Raw genomic sequence first — 16,408 nt, forward strand, 5'->3', positions numbered from 1 at the left:
CCCTAGGGTAGAGAGACTGTTTCCAAATAGACCCCCGGCATCCTTCCCTCCAAGAACTTCCCACCTTGCTCTTGGGGAGACTCGAACTCACAACCTCTCGGTTGGAAGTAGGGGTTGTTTACCATCAGGTCCTATGAAACCCATTTTCTATAAATAGACACTACAACAAATTTGATTATCAATGATGAATTATTTTGTCACCTATGATTCACTTTTCGTCACCAAAGATTTTTTATGACGAATTTTTTTTGTCAATCTTTCGTCTCTAAAACACCGTCACTAATAACATATAAAGGCAACTTTGTGTTTCGTCGCCAAATAATGAAGTATTAAATACGAAATTCTTTTTCGTCCCTAAATACGCAATATTTATGACGGATTTATTTGTCATAAAAAGTACAAAAAAATCGTACTTAATAGTATGATTTCATCACTAAAAAGTGCATTAATGTCGACGAAACTGCCTCGTCTCTAAAATTTAGTTTAATTAGTGACGACGTTAAATGTCTCTAAAGCTATGTGTATTTCGTAGTTGAAAACCGTAATTTTGTCATTAAAGACTACCTTTTATCTACAAAAAAGTATTTCGTCCCTAAATATATAATTAGTGACAATTATAATTTTATAGTTAAAACTACCATCTTGTCACTAAAAAGAATATTTTTATCGACAAAACAAAGTTGTCACTATAAGTTATCATAATTAGTGACAATTACAATTGTCAAATAATACAAAATTGATTCGTAGTCAATAAAAAGATGATTTTGGGACATAAATTATTTTGTCACTAAATATAGTGAATTTATGACGAACTTAATTTGTATAATAACGAAAATGTGATATTCCTAAAAACTATATAAAAGTGAACTTTTTTGTCACTAATAACAAATGTTTGATGACGTTTATATTCGTATTTGTTTTAGATTGACGTAATACGAATTTGAAATAACATAATAAAACAATCAACGTAATAACATAAAAATAAAAACAATCAGAGGTAATAACAAAAATATTCACCATTGATCATAAAACTAATATTAAAACTATATTGAAATAAAAGCTCCTTAAATTAAAAGAAACATAGTTAAAGTAAATATGTCCAACGTAAAAGTCTAATTGAGAAATATTACTCCTAAACTAGGACTGAGAAGTGGAGGAATGCAGTGACACTTCACTTGCAATTAATACTGAGAAGTGGAGGAATGCAGTGACACTTCACTTGCAATTAGTCTTGATCCAATAGTTTCCTCCATATACCTGTATAAAAGATAGAGAAAAAATTATGATTTAAGTTAATACTTTATGGTATCATGGTATAAATAAGATATAATTGGTATAAACTACAACTTCTTGTTAGACGTAGAGTTTAATTGGTGAAACAAATAAATAAATTGTGATACAAGTAAATAAAAATGAGAAAAAAATTAAATAGTGTGAAGTTTAGTGTACCCAAAGTTGATAATCTGGTGGGGCTCAATCTTCACTGTATCATTAAAAAAACATTCGAACTTAGATGCTAAAAGAATTATACTTGAATTTATCATTTAAAGATGTAGTACTTCTAACCTTGATGGTGATGAGCCAATAAAATGACACTTCATTTGGTTTAATATTTCCTCTTGGCGTGCCCTTAGAGTACCCAGCTCAGAAGTTAATGTTTTTATCTGTATCTGCTGATTTGCTACCTCAGTTTCAGTTACATTCAAACGTTCTTGTAAACCATGTTGGGTAGTAGCAGCATCCTCTTTTGCCCTCCTAAGAGCATCCTCTAATTCTGTTGTCCTTCTTTTTGTTGTTGTAGTTGTATTAGGCTTTGGACCATAACCAAGACCTTTAATATATCCCGACCTTGTACCAAGTACATTATCAACAATTTCATCAATAGTCATTGGATTCTCTTCAGAAACAGATCGAGCTCTCAAATCTCTCATTTTGTTCTACATAAAAATATTATATCAGTTAAATTAATTATAAGATAGAATGAATACATGTGACATGTTACTAAAATATTACTTACGTAGTTAGTCTCAGCCTCTGGAGATGACCATCCTTTTTCACTCGAGTAATGGGTACTTTTGAAGAACTCAATCCTATTTGGCTCTACTCCTTCATGTTCCTTCACACCCTACACAATATGAAAATAATATGAAATATTACTAAAATATCATCTTAGTAATGAATGCCTAGGGTGATTGAACCTCAACCACATTGACATGATTAGATTACAGGTTCAACAAAAGGTAATGAATGTATGTAGATCAAAGCTTTTTACCTATACCAACTCCTGTCAAGGCAACCATTTTTGAGAGTTTTGTAAGACAGAACATTGCAGAGTCAGAAATTGATGTGACAAGTAACATTAGACAACTAATGAAGAGTAGTTATGGCTTCCCAACTAACAACAAGACAGAATTTTTATATGTTGACTGCCCTTTTATACAAAAATAAACTCAGAGAAAGGAAACAAATAAAGGTTTTATATCAGAAAGCTCAATATATTTTAAGAGCCTTAAAATACTACTACTAACAGTTGTTATAGAATACATGACGCAGACATAGAACTGGTTTTCCTTGTTATTAAGGTCCTAGATGTGATACTAATATTTGATAATTAAAAGTTTAACTAAAGCATGCTGACAAAGATTTAAAGAAAAGTAAAAAGAAACGAAAGAAACAAGTTGCACAGAAACGTCCCCACCTCTCAATTACCAATTCACCATGACTTTGTTCACTATAAATTACATCTCAAACTTAGAAATAACTAAATAGGCTTCAATGTTTCACAACAGACTCCCATTGATCCTTGGGACCCTTTCTCATATTCCCGTGGTCCAAACATTGATCCAAAGTCGAATATGTAACTCCACCAAAGACCCTAAACACGCATCTAACTATCTAAGTTATTCTTAATACAAAACGAGTTCAATCAAACATCCTAAATGCAGCCTCTCTAGTTCATTTCATATTGTCGACAACTTAAACCAGACAAAGAAGGAAAAAGAGCAGTGATTCAGATCATTGTTGACTTTAATAGAAGCGTGACTTTCTTACATGGGCAACTGGAGGGCATGATATCTAGATGACTGCATAACATATACAAACAGATAAAAACTTCTTATTTATGAATAGCTTTGGTGTCTGGTTGTGAAAATATTTACACATATGAGGCAAGGTTAGTTTCAAAGAGTCAAGTACTACACATTAAGCAGGTTCTCTATTTTTTATACAAATGATAAGTTTCTCCCATTTTAGCAATTCTCATCCCACACATCTGACTTTCTAATGTAGGCAGGGATCATAGATCTCAAGCAAAAAAAAAAGCAAATACAAAGGAAGAGGAAGAACTGACACAGAATGCTTTCCGAGTTCGAACAACTCAAACATAAATAAAATAAAAATAACTGCTTTACATAGAAGATATGCCTTCCGTATGAGAAGAGATAAGATATTAACTAAAATCAATGGATACATTAATCTTCAAATATAAAAGTATAGTTGATGGAATGTCTGATGAGAATCAAGTTTTCTACTTCTTTTTTCTTAGAAAAGGTAAGTTTTATTGAGTATCAGCACTAACGTTGGGGCTGTAAATTAGGAAATGAGATCTAACAAGATTTCAGCATCATTTACAAGTTCCAGTTTACACCAAAACATAATAAGAGCTTAACAGTCAAGTTCTAGTAATTTACTACTTAAGAGCATGAAATGTCTAATATTTAACCAAGTTATATGTCTAGTTTTAAGTGCTAAGTTATGTTATCAAAACACTCATAAACTACATTAACATGGAAACAGGTGGTTAAAGCAGTGATTGATCCTAGTGCAAATATGGAGTTCAGAGCCAACACGGCAGATGATCCTCACAAGAGGAAACCAGATATCAACAAAGCAAAAGAAGCTAACCGGTTCACGAAATGCCATATAAGAAAACTAGAAATCCAATAACGAGTCACAAACAGAGCCTCGACAGCAATAAATAGGCCAAACAAGCTCTAGAATACTCAACAATTGCAATAAAAAAACTTGCACAACAACAACAAGAAACTAACTTGATTTGAATTATGAATGAAAAATAGCAATACTTAAAAGTATGTGCAAGTTCTTTTCTTTTTTTCACTATTTTGAATATTAAAAATGTCTCTTGAGATTTCAGTCTTCGCCTACCAAGCATAGAGATTGGAAAAGTTCCAAAAAATAAAAATAGTATAACTTACTATTTCAGCACGAGCAGCTACAAAAGCTCTTGACCCCATGAAATGATTAGATTTCAGCTTTGTTCGATTGACCTTGTTTATCTCGCATCGTCTCTACAAAGAATATATAAATATAAGTAAATAAAATTATAATGAAACAAATATGATGCTAAAGCTTATTATCATTTCGCACTATAAGTTCTCAGATGTTAGCATAAAAGAGTGGACATAAACTAAAGAACCACGTCAAGCTCTTCTCAAAGGTTGCAATTTTCAGAGGCATTTAAAGAATCCTTTTTTTTTTCTTTTTTACTTCCAGTTTATTTTCTACTCTTATTTGTATCTTCTGTAAGGGTCTACTCATATCAATGTAAGCCATATCATCCATGAATGAATGTTGCAGCTACAAAGTAGAGAAAAATATTTTCTGAAAATATCTTCTGTACATTTTGTTTGTACGTATTCTTAATTACTTAAAGAAAAAGGTTGAGAAATCGTGAATGTTGTTTGCCAGAAAAAGATATAACGAGACAAATATGAATAGAAATTACCTTATGCTCTGGATTCGCCCACATGTCACAGAGCCTGTTCCAATTTTCCGGGGTCAACTCTGGCACTTCAATTTTACGAGCCTCTTCCTCGGAGCTTGCACTTTCAAATAGCTTTTTTAATTTGTAGCGTCATTGTCGGCTTCTATTTTTCAGAATATCCTCACAACTATCTTTGGTGTAATGCTCGTCCAAGTTAATTTCAAACTTCTCCTGCAAAATGAGAAGTTTTGAAGACACTCACAAAACAATCAAATTTTCTTTGCTGGTAAAAGATTAAAAACTAACATATTTATAATGTAATAAAATTTACCAAAATATAGAATCCTTACATGGCATCTAATTAATGCTGCATCCTTATCATCTCTTGTGAGTTCCTTCCACTTGTTTGGAAGTGAAAGAAAGTTGCGAGCAATAATTCCTAACTCATTTGATAGCTTTGCTGATGGAATTGCCTTAACTGGCCTTCCTTTACCAACTGGAATGTCTATAACCATCTTTCTCCCTATAGACTTCTTCATTTTCTCAAGACCTTTTCCCATTGTCCTTCAACGACCTTTCCTGATTCTAGTTGAATCATCTGATTTTAAAAAGTAAAAATCAGTTCAAAATACTTGCTAAAATTCTTAAATGGTAACCATGTATATCTATTAGTAATTAATTGTCATGCTACAAATGAAAACTCTACTGTTTCAAGTTTAACATTAATGAATGTTTCAAATATTAATATATTTGGTTCCAACTTAAACACAAAAGAATCCTAGATGCTGGAATATAAAGATTGTTATTTCTTTCCAGTTGAGGAAAGTAAGAATTTGTTGAAACTTCTTATTGGGCGACAATCAGAAACTTTGTTTACATCCCCTCTTTTAAACACAATCTGTTTGTTTTATAAAGATAAACTCAAAAATAATATAGCAATAGGTGTGAAGTTCTTGGCTACTCTTAGTATTTGCTAAAACCAACAAGAAAGAATGGGTGCAATGTAATTTATCAGATAATGACTTCCACAGAAATGAAAATCCCCAATATACCTTCGAATTGCAATATAATTGACCTGGCAATAAGAAATTACTTCAATTTTACAGCAAAGGTTTCAATAAAAATAGTACTACCAAAACTCTGAATTAGAAAGTGCAGGATATACTAGTTGCATATAGAAAAACAATATGGAATGCACAGAACAAGCCAAAAAAAAAGGATCCATAAGAATAAACAACAAAAAATAGTACACTGACAACAATGAGCAATAAGCATCAAATTAAAAAGGAGAACAAACAATAATTAATAGATACACTCCTAGTCAATATAATAAAAGGTACGTATTACCTGTATTAGGAGTAGGATTATTACTATTTGATGGATCAGATAATCGGCTTGCTTGAGTAGAAGCACCTGTAATTGTGGTTTGTCTAGAGACACGTCCGCCTGATGCCATTGATTTGTAGAATTCTACCAAAAATACTATATAATTTTAGTATATTCATTAGATGTAAAATCTATTAGTTTAACAAACCAAAAGTTAGAAATAACTAAAGAAAAACTCAAAAAGAACATAAATCATCAATCTGGAAAGCCTGATGCACATCATTTCCTAATACGAATTTACTATCTTCTTCTCCTAAAATTTATTGAACTATTGAAGCATTACTAGCCGAGTTAGGTAATTAGTATAACATACCAAAGATCTATTTATGTAGAAATTTTTCTAATTTGAAGGCACATCAACTATGTTTTCAAAAACGTATATCGTATAAATGAAAGTTTTTCAATGGTGAAAGTTGAAAGAAAAATTCAGCAACTTTTCACAGAGATAATCAAGAAAAGAGTGTGTGCAATGGTAAGCAATATGGACAACATTACAACAGATTATCTTGGAATGCTTTTGAAAGCTAATCATGATACTGCTGGAAGAGAGAAGCTCATATTTGAAGAAATAATTGATGAATGCTGAACAAGAAACAACGCAGACATTGCTCTCATGGACTATTTTTCTTCTAGGCACACTCACTGGCAAGAAAAAGCAAGAGAAGAGGCACTAGACTTACTTGGGCAACGATATCAAAATTATAAAGACATATCAAAACTAAAAATAGTATGGGAACTATCAACAGCTCCTTTATTTTTCCATAATATTAATTTTTTTCAAAAACTTATACCAAAGATCTTATAAGTTATACATGCAGCAGATTTAAAAGAAGCTGTGTGTCTGACAAAGATTGAGCCTAGTGAAGGAATGTTTACTGGTTTCAACAAAAATATAAATTACCCTACAAAATATTCACCTTAAAACACTTTGTTTCAGTTCATCTAAATTTAAAGTGCCATTATCCGATCAAACAAATTCCCAAGGGCCACCAAGAAGCATGATTTGATTCAAACAGAAGCTTTAATACCATATTTTCACAATCCATCCACTCTTCCCTCAAAACCAGACAGAAAACGTCAATATATACACAAAATAGATGCCTACTATGATAATATCTAATATTTCCCCTTCAGTACACCATGCAAAACTATAAATATACACAGTAAACTAAAAACTCTAAATATACACAGTAAATTAAAGAGTTTCTGTTTCAAAATCTTCTAATTGATTTATTCTCATCTAGATTGATCATATGAGACAAAATAAAAGCATATCAATGTCTATGCCACAAATAATTAATGAATTAATAATTTGATATATGATTGTGGCAATTACAATCTATTGAATCTTATTCAAACAAAGAGTAGGTGAAATGATACATACCTGTTCAGAAATTTTGCTTCACTTTGCAATGTATTTTTTCCAGTCATTTTTCTCATATATATATATAGTGGTTATCCTGACATTCATTTGGAGCCAAAAATCCCAAAAACCAGCGCCAAAAGACGGTTTCTTTCTCCAATTTACAATGTTGTGGAATTCTATTTGGTGGGTATGGACGAGCTTGGTGGGTATGGAGGAGGTTGAAGAGTTATGCCAAGGAAGGGAGTGGAGAAGTGCTTTACCCTGAATTTTCTTCTAACCCTAACTTTATCTCTCTCTCCCACTAATTCTAAAATATCAGCCAACTTATGTAAAAATAGTATATACAGCCAACTTATATACATATAATACTACAAATATACAACCAACTTATGTAAAAAAAATAGTAAAAAGAAACTTTACCTTGTGAAAATAATACTAAAATGAAACTTTATTTTAGTACATATCCCAATTTTGGATGACTTTATGTTATAAATAAGTTATATCAAATATGTACTACAGTAATACAATATTCAAAAGATTTATTTCAAGAATTGATTTAACTATCTTTGTGTTCACGAGAAATTGAACCAAAACTGGAAAAAAAATCAACATTCTTTATTTGATTTGATTTTGATTTTTAGTTTTAAGAACATATAAAATTTAATTATTTGGTTTTAAGCAAAAATTAATCGTAAAAGTCGAACCAGATTGATTATATAAATACCTATTTAGAAATTATAACTATATAAAATTTTACATTACAAATTATTTTTTGCGCTCTTGGCTACTATTTGTGTTGTTTCTACTCTGTTTGGATAAGTAGACTTGACAAAACCTCTTAGTTCTTTGTAGGAAAGCAACTGTTGTAATTATGATCCTCTAATATTCCTAGTGTTCAGTATATTCTTAGTTCTTTGTAGGAAAGCAACTGTTGTAATTATGATCCTCTAATATTCCTAGTGTTCAGTATATTCTGCTGATTGGTCCCCAAATGTCCACAAAACTTTTGTTCACTCTTTAGAACATAAGTGAAGGAATCAAGGTTATAAGATTAATTAGTGTTGTACACTATACTTTTTCCTCTAAATTAAGTTATCTTATCGGGTAAATTGTAATGATCGACAACTAATTAATCGATATCCGATAATCACTATCTTATCAGTTCGATTATCAGTTTAGCATATTTATAAACCGATAACCGATATATCGAGCCAATAACATTCACAACCGAACTGAACCGACTGATATACATCCCTAATAAGAATACTTTCTAGTTGGACATGATTTTATTATTACTACTTCTTATCGGCCATATTAATGTCTCTGTGCATTTGGTTGATAATGATTTCATTAATTGAATAATGTATTTGGATGATTACGGTGAAGATGTAATGACCCAATATGTCGTAAGAATTAACGCCCCGTTCAGCAACCTAAGGTCCCGAGCAACTTTGTAATATGTATTATGACTTGTGTGTGCCATCGAGTTTGGTTTTCAAAAGATTCGAAATTAAATTTAAAGAAAAATTCTCATTTTGAAACTTAAATGGAAAGAGTTGAACGGAGAGTTGACTTTTGAGCAACGACCTCGGAATGGAGTTTTGATGATGTCAATAGCTTCGTATGGTAATTTTCGCTTTAGGCGTGTGTCCGGATTTGGAAGTCCGTAAGAGTTAGGACAATTCGACACATTTTGGCGAAAGTTGGAAAATAGAATTTTTTTTTGGAAAATTCGACCGAGGGTGGAAATTTGATAATGAGGACGGATTTCGATTCCGAAAATAGGAACAACTATGGTACATCATTTATAACTCGCGTGCAAAATTTGAAGTCATTCCGGATTGATTTGATATATTTCAGCGCAAAATATAGAAGTTGGAAGATTTGAAAACTCATAATTCGATTCGATGCGTGATTCGTAATTTTGGCATGGTTTGATGTGGTTTAAAGCCTCGACTAAGTTCGTATTATATTTAGGACATGTTGTCATACTTGGTTAAAGTCCTGAGGGCCTCGGGTGGATTTTGGAAGGTTAGCGGAGTTAATTTTGGACATTGAAGCTGCTAATTTTTCTGCTGTTCTGAACAACATTTGGGCAGAAGCGACATCGCAGAAGCGTGAAACTCATCGCAGAAGCGACTGGAAAGGGGGCTGGGCAGTGTTGGGCGTTCATCACAGGAGCGGAGTAGTGGAACGCACCTGCGACACCGCAGGTGCGATGTTGGCAGCGCAGAAGCGGATGTTGGCAGCTATGAGAGGGATCGCAGAAGCAATTAGAGTTCTTCTCTAATATAAATCATTGACGTATATTAGGTTGAGTTGTTCACTCTCGAACGTAGTATGAATACGAAAACAACGTGTACCCGAGTCATCCAAAACCCAATCCGGACATTCGCCCAAAGCCAAAATCATCATACGAAGGCCTGTTGGAACCTTCAAATCTCGATTCCGAGGTCGTTTATTCAAAAATCACAACTTAGCCAATTCTTCCAACTTAAAGCTTCTGAAATGAGAATTCTCTTTCCAAATCGACTTCAAACTTCCCGAATTCGAATTACGACCATGTGCACAAGTCATAGTACCTGAACTGAAGATGTTCATGGCCTCAAACTGCCGAACGATGCGCTAAAGCTCAAAGCGACCAGTCGGGTATCGGTTTGCTGAACTTAAAAAATCCGATCCGATCCGAGTTTATATGGATTGGAGTTGGATTGTCATTTCTTCAATCCGAAAACCAAAACGAAAATTTCATATCCAATCCAAACTGCCAGAACGCCCGCCGCTAATCTTCATGTCTTAAGTTCTATGTCAAATTTGAAAGTAATTATGTATTTAATCTTGAAGGAATACTAATTTAAATTACAGTATTGATGAATCTTATTAATTATTTTATGTTAGGGAGGTAAAATGTGTAGTTTGATAATAGTATTTAAGAAACTATTATTTTTTATTTATCTAAAAATTAAGTATGATTAATTTTTATCTCATATTAACTTTAACACTATTGCATTATTTGTACTTGTAAAAAGAAAAATTATAGATACTTTATTCTACCGAAAATATCTACTCACAAATAAATGTATTTCTTTACTGTAATAACTTGAATTGATTAAATTAGAATAACATGTGAAATAGAGTGATCACGGCCAACTATGCCTTCTAAAGACAAAGCGGTCGTTGCAAATATAATCCGTTTTTTTAATTCCGGAGTCGAATCCTCATGGAACTAACCTATCTATTACAACTCTTGACAATGCTATTTTCAACTCAACCAATTTCCAGATACAAGATTTTTATCAATCAACTTGGGTTTTTGTTTAACTATTTCAAATGATATTAAAAACAACAATATGCTAAATTAAAGATAATTCAAGGGTAAAAAGGTTTAGGGCATTGATTTCCTCAATTTCTAGTTTAGGTTTTAACTCTTTTGCTATAATCTCGCCGTACTACTTTATGAGGTTTAAGAGCTATGAGTTGTCACACCTCCTTTTTCCGCACCCGCGAGGGTGCGTGGGAGTTTTTCCAATTAAAGGACAATCGAGACGGGATTGATTTATTTATTTCAGAGTCGCCACTTGGGAGATTTAGGGTGTCCCAAGTCACCAATTTTAATCCCGAATCGAGGAAAAGAATGACTCCATATTACAGTCTGCGTACCAGAAATCCGGATAAGGAATTCTGTTAACCCGGGAGAAGGTGTTAGGCATTCCCGAGTTCCGTGGTTCTAGCACGGTCGCTCAACTGTTATATTCGGCTTGATTATCTGATTTTATACAAATATGAACTTATGTGCAAATTTTATCTTTTAACCGCTTTATTATTATTGTTTTTAAAAGAAATATGAACATCGCTTAAAACACGTCTTTGGACTGCGTTACATGAAATGCACCCATAATCCGGAACACGTTTTATTTGATGTTTTGGGATTTGGATTCGGGTCGCATGAAATGCACACCCAGGCTTAAGAAAGTAAAATATTAAACACGCGCCTAAAGAGACTATCGCGTTATTATTTTGGGGAAGACCGTGAAATTCGCTAAACGGTCCTTCCGAATTCTAATTAAACCATACATTTTGTGAGGGCCCCGCAATCTATATGTTTTATTTGGCGAGGCTCGTCTCATTTTTATTTTTACAGGATAAACCTACAATGACTATATTTTCTATTAAGTTCGTCTCTAAACTAAAAGAAAATCTCTTAATTATTTACATGCTGAAAAACGTAACTTATTAGTTATTAGTTTACGGCTAATGCGAATGGAAAATTGCGATCGAGTTTGTACAAAGAAAAACTGCTTTCATTTTATATTCTGTTATTCAATAATACTAGAACATGAGATTGACCATAATATCAAAACAGATTAATTATTTTCCGTAATTTAAACTAACATTATTAGATGAAGAAAGTATACATATGCAACCTCATTATTCATTAATCATTCAACTACATCTTTATACGAAGAAAGAAAAATTATATTCAACCACAAATCTAAACAGGAGGAATTCAACAGGAACAAAGCCTGATTAATATTTCATTTTTTGCTTCAAGCCGAGATTGTACAAATGTGTACCTGGAAACAGCAGTACAAGAACAAAAGAAGGAGAAGTCAGCAGCAGTAATAACACAGCAACAGCAGATTCAGCAACATCGCAAACCAGTACAGTAGGAATAGCAGAAAACCCAGGAGACTATAAACGACTCCAAGTATAGTGAAGAAGTAAAAGGCAGGAAGGTTCTGACTATTTCAGATCTTAAGCGAGGCAATGAAGCAGTAACTATTTTTTTTCAACTTCAAAACTCTCCAAAATGAATTCTGCCCCTGTATATTCAGTGTATACAGAATGTATATCGGGTGTATACTTCTCACTCCGCCCCCTCTTTTTTTCTTCTCTCTATCTAGTTTTTCCTCTCTTTTTTTCCACCCTTCTTCCTAAATTTTCTCTTCTATTTATAGCAAAATTTTCGAAATTTTCAGATTTGTTTTTTATTATTTTATTATTTTTTTAATTAAAAGAAATCCCACTTACAAATTGCTTTTATTTTTTTAGAAAAAGAAATCCCACCTTTATTTACTTTTATTTTTAAAATTCCAACTTTAATTACTTTATCTTATTTAAAATCCCACTTTTTATTTTTATAAAAGAGAATCTCACTTTATTTAACTTTTCTTTAAAAAATAAACCACTATCTTTTCTTTTTCTTTTAAAAATGCTACTTTCAATTACTTTAAATTTTTTAAATTTTCAGATATCTTTATATTTATTTTTTAATTCCAACCTTCTTTTACTTTTAAATTTTTTAAAACTTTTTACTTTTTTTTTTAAATTTTCTACATTCTTTTACATTTTTTTTATTTTTTTATTTTTTATTTTTTTAAAATCATTTCCGAAATTACTATATATATATATATATATATTTTTTATTAAAATAAAAATAATAAATAAAATAAAATATTTTCGGATTTTTTTTTATATATAAAAAAACAAAAAATAAAACTATTAATAGTGATAATTCACTTTTTATTTTTTTATTTTTTTTTTGGTTTTGTTTTGTGTTGGACAAAAATGAAGAAGGGGTGTTGGGTTAATGGACTGGGTCGACCCAGTTCGAAATGGACTGGGTCGTAGGGAAGATTGGGCCATTTTTTGGGCCTATAGCTTGAAATTGAAGAAGAGGCCCAATTCCGACTTTCTTTATATTTTCGCTCTCTTTTCTTCTTTTATTTTTCTAAAACTAAATTATAAAAATACTTAAACTATTATTAAGAACTAAATTAAGTTATAAAGGCACAAATTAACTCCCAATAACAATTAACGTACAATTAAGTATTAATTAAGCATAAAATTGTATATTTGGACATTAAATGCTAAAAATGCAAACGATGCCTATTTTTGTAATTTTTAATTTTTGTAAAACAATTTTAATTACTAACAATTGTAGAATTAAATCCTACATGCAAAATGCGACATATTTTTGTATTTTTTATTAATTTAGCGAATAAACACGCACAGACAAATACAAATAATTCTTCAAAATATCACAAAATTGTACACCAAAGAAAAATCATTTTATTTTTGAATTTTTTGGGAGTAATTCTCATATAGGGCAAAAATCACGTGCTTACAGCTGCCCCTCTTTGCCCGGAGACACGAAGGGTTTTCGTGCAAAGATAAAGCGAGCGATTTTTGCCCATCCGAGTACTCCGTTGAAGCATTTTTTTGAAAAAGATTTGACTGAACCTTTGCTTCAAAGGTTTCCTACATATCCTGGGCTAAACAGGAATCAGGTCAATGTAGTTCGAGAAATTTTGGTAGCTGGGACTACCGTTGGACTGCAATGTTACTGTTGTTGCATGTTATTACTACTGCTTACCGATCTCCTTGTTACACCGTGCTTAAAAAAAACAAGAAGCTAGGCTAGAGTACAATTTGTTTTTGTTGCCTTGCTTCCTTGTATGCTTGCATTTCTTTCGGTGCTTTACTTCTTTTGACACATGTACTTGAGTTTGTACTGTGACCTCTTGTTGCAACCTTCTGTTTCCCGGTGCCGGGGAATTTTATTGTTTCCTGCTGGGGATTCCTATTGTAACCCTCTGTTTTATTGTCCTCTGACTTGATTTTGAAATGTATGCCTCTGTTATCTGGGCGGGCTCCCAATTTTAATACTTGAAAATTAAAGACTTGAAATGTATGCCTCTGTTATCTGGGCGGGCTCCCAAGTTCAATGCTTGAAAATTAAAGACTGAAATGTATGCCTCTGTTCTATGGGCGGGCTCCCAACTTCAACAACAACTTTAAAAATGAATGTCATTCCTCTCTTCAACCAATACATCGCCATTCTGTTCTTCAGAGGGGGCTCCTGATTTCAACAACTTTAAAAAATAAAATCCTATTCGAGGGCGGATGAACCCGAAATATCCTATTCGAGGGCGGATGAACCCAAAATATCCTATTCGAGGGCGGATGAACCCAAATATCCTATTCGAGGGCGGATGAACCCAAAATATCCTATTCGAGGGCGGATGAACCCAAAATATCCTATTCGAGGGCGGATGAACCCAAAATATCCTATTCGAGGGTGGATGAACCCAAATATCCTATTCGAGGGCGGATGATCCCATTTTCAACATCTTGGAATTGTCTTACCTCCGACTGTTTTTCTCCAAATCTTCTGTTCGAGGGCGGATGAACCCAAAATATCCTGTTCGAGGGCGGATGAACCCAAATATCCTATTCGAGGGCGGATGAACCCAAATATCCTATTCGAGGGCGGATGAACCCAAATATCCTATTCGAGGGCGGATGAACCCAAATATCCTATTCGAGGGCGGATGAACCCAAAATATCCTATTCGAGGGCGGATGAACCCAAAATATCCTATTCGAGGGCGGATGAACCCAAATATCCTATTCGAGGGCGGATGAACCCAAATATCCTATTCGATGGCGGATGAACCCAAAATATCCTATTCGAGGGCGGATGAACCCAAAATATCCTATTCGAGGGCGGATGAACCCAAAATATCCTATTCGAGGGCGGATGAACCCAAAATATCCTATTCGAGGGCGGATGAACCCAAAATATTCTATTCGAGGGCGGATGAACCCAAATATCCTATTCGAGGGCGGATGAACCCAAAATATCCTATTCGAGGGCGGATGAACCCAAAATATCCTATTCGAGGGCGGATGAACCCAAAATATCCTATTCGAGGGCGGATGAACCCAAATATCCTATTCGAGGGCGGATGAACCCAAAATATCCTATTCGAGGGCGGATGAACCCAAAATATCCTATTCGAGGGCGGATGAACCCAAAATATCCTATTCGAGGGCGGATGAACCCAAAATATCCTATTCGAGGGCGGATGAACCCAAAATATCCTATTCGAGGGTGGATGAACCCAAAATATCCTATTCGAGGGCGGATGAACCCAAAATATCCTATTCGAGGGCGGATGAACCCAAATATCCTATTCGAGGGCGGATGAACCCAATATATCCTATTCGAGGGCGGATGAACCCAAAATATCCTATTCGAGGGCGGATGAACCCAAAATATCCTATTCGAGGGCGGATGAACCCAGAATATCCTATTCGAGGGCGGATGAACCCAGAATATCCTATTCGAGGGCGGATGATCCCAAAATATCCTATTCGAGGGTGGATGAACCCAAATATCCTATTCGAGGGCGGATGATCCCATTTTCAACATCTTGGAATTGTCTTACCTCCGACTGTTTTTCTCCAAGTCTTGTTGTCTTGCTATCTCTTAAAACTTGAATTGATTTCCTTGTTCTTCTGAGAAAATTTTCGACCATGGCAGAAAATCTTCTGCCCAAGTTTTGATGCTTTTCCTTGTTCTCCAGGTGGACGCCTGACTTCTGATATTTCAATTGTTCTTCCTTGTTCTCCACGTGGACGCCTGACTGTTAATTCAATTCTTCATCCTTGTTCTCCAGATGATTGCTATTTCTTTTCTTCATCCTTGTTCTCCAGGTGGACGCCTGATTGTTGTTTCTTTCATTGCTCTTCCTTGTTCTCCAGGTGGACGCCTGATTTCTGATATTTCATTGCTCTTCCTTGTTCTCCAGGTGGATGCCTGATTACTAATACTTCAACTACTCATCCTTGTTCTCCAGGTGGATGCCTGATTGTTGTTTCTTTCATTGCTCTTCCTTGTTCTCCAGGTGGACGCCTGATTTCTGATATTTCATTGCTCTTCCTTGTTCTCCAGGTGGATGCCTGATTACTAATACTTCAACTACTCATCCTTGTTCTCCAGGTGGATGCCTGATTGCTGGGGATAATACCACTGGGGGAGTCTCCTTTCTTTCCTTCCTTCAAATTCAATTTTTTTTCTTTTTTATTTTTTTTTCTTTCTTAACACTGCTGGGGATAAAAGTGTTATCTTCTTGGGATAACGTTGTT

At 33.7% G+C, this 16,408-nt stretch overlaps 1 protein-coding gene across 4 annotated transcripts; it reads right to left on the reverse strand.

The window, feature by feature from the left end:
• Nucleotides 1-1,048: 1,048 nt before the first annotated feature.
• LOC107797921 (uncharacterized) lies at nucleotides 1,049-7,798 on the reverse strand. 4 transcript variants are annotated; one of them, XM_075251586.1, is made up of 9 exons: nucleotides 7,494-7,798; nucleotides 6,071-6,193; nucleotides 5,074-5,321; nucleotides 4,745-4,954; nucleotides 4,215-4,307; nucleotides 2,018-2,125; nucleotides 1,567-1,937; nucleotides 1,450-1,483; nucleotides 1,187-1,257 (listed from the first exon to the last, which is right to left on the reverse strand). In XM_075251586.1, the coding sequence occupies exons 4-8, from the start codon at nucleotides 4,766-4,768 to the stop codon at nucleotides 1,474-1,476; spliced, it is 606 nt and encodes a 201-aa protein (XP_075107687.1). In that variant the 5' UTR covers nucleotides 4,769-4,954; nucleotides 5,074-5,321; nucleotides 6,071-6,193; nucleotides 7,494-7,798; the 3' UTR covers nucleotides 1,187-1,257; nucleotides 1,450-1,473. The 4 variants fall into 4 exon arrangements, with proteins under 4 accessions (XP_075107672.1, XP_075107678.1, XP_075107687.1 ...); XM_075251571.1 differs by lacking the exon at nucleotides 1,450-1,483 and having other exon boundaries at nucleotides 1,049-1,257; XM_075251577.1 differs by lacking the exon at nucleotides 1,450-1,483 and having other exon boundaries at nucleotides 1,049-1,257; nucleotides 6,071-6,205.
• Between the last annotated feature and the right edge of the window lie 8,610 nt (nucleotides 7,799-16,408).

Source organism: Nicotiana tabacum, chromosome 1 (genome assembly GCF_000715075.1).
Source record: "Nicotiana tabacum cultivar K326 chromosome 1, ASM71507v2, whole genome shotgun sequence".
Taxonomy (NCBI): Eukaryota; Viridiplantae; Streptophyta; class Magnoliopsida; order Solanales; family Solanaceae; genus Nicotiana; species Nicotiana tabacum.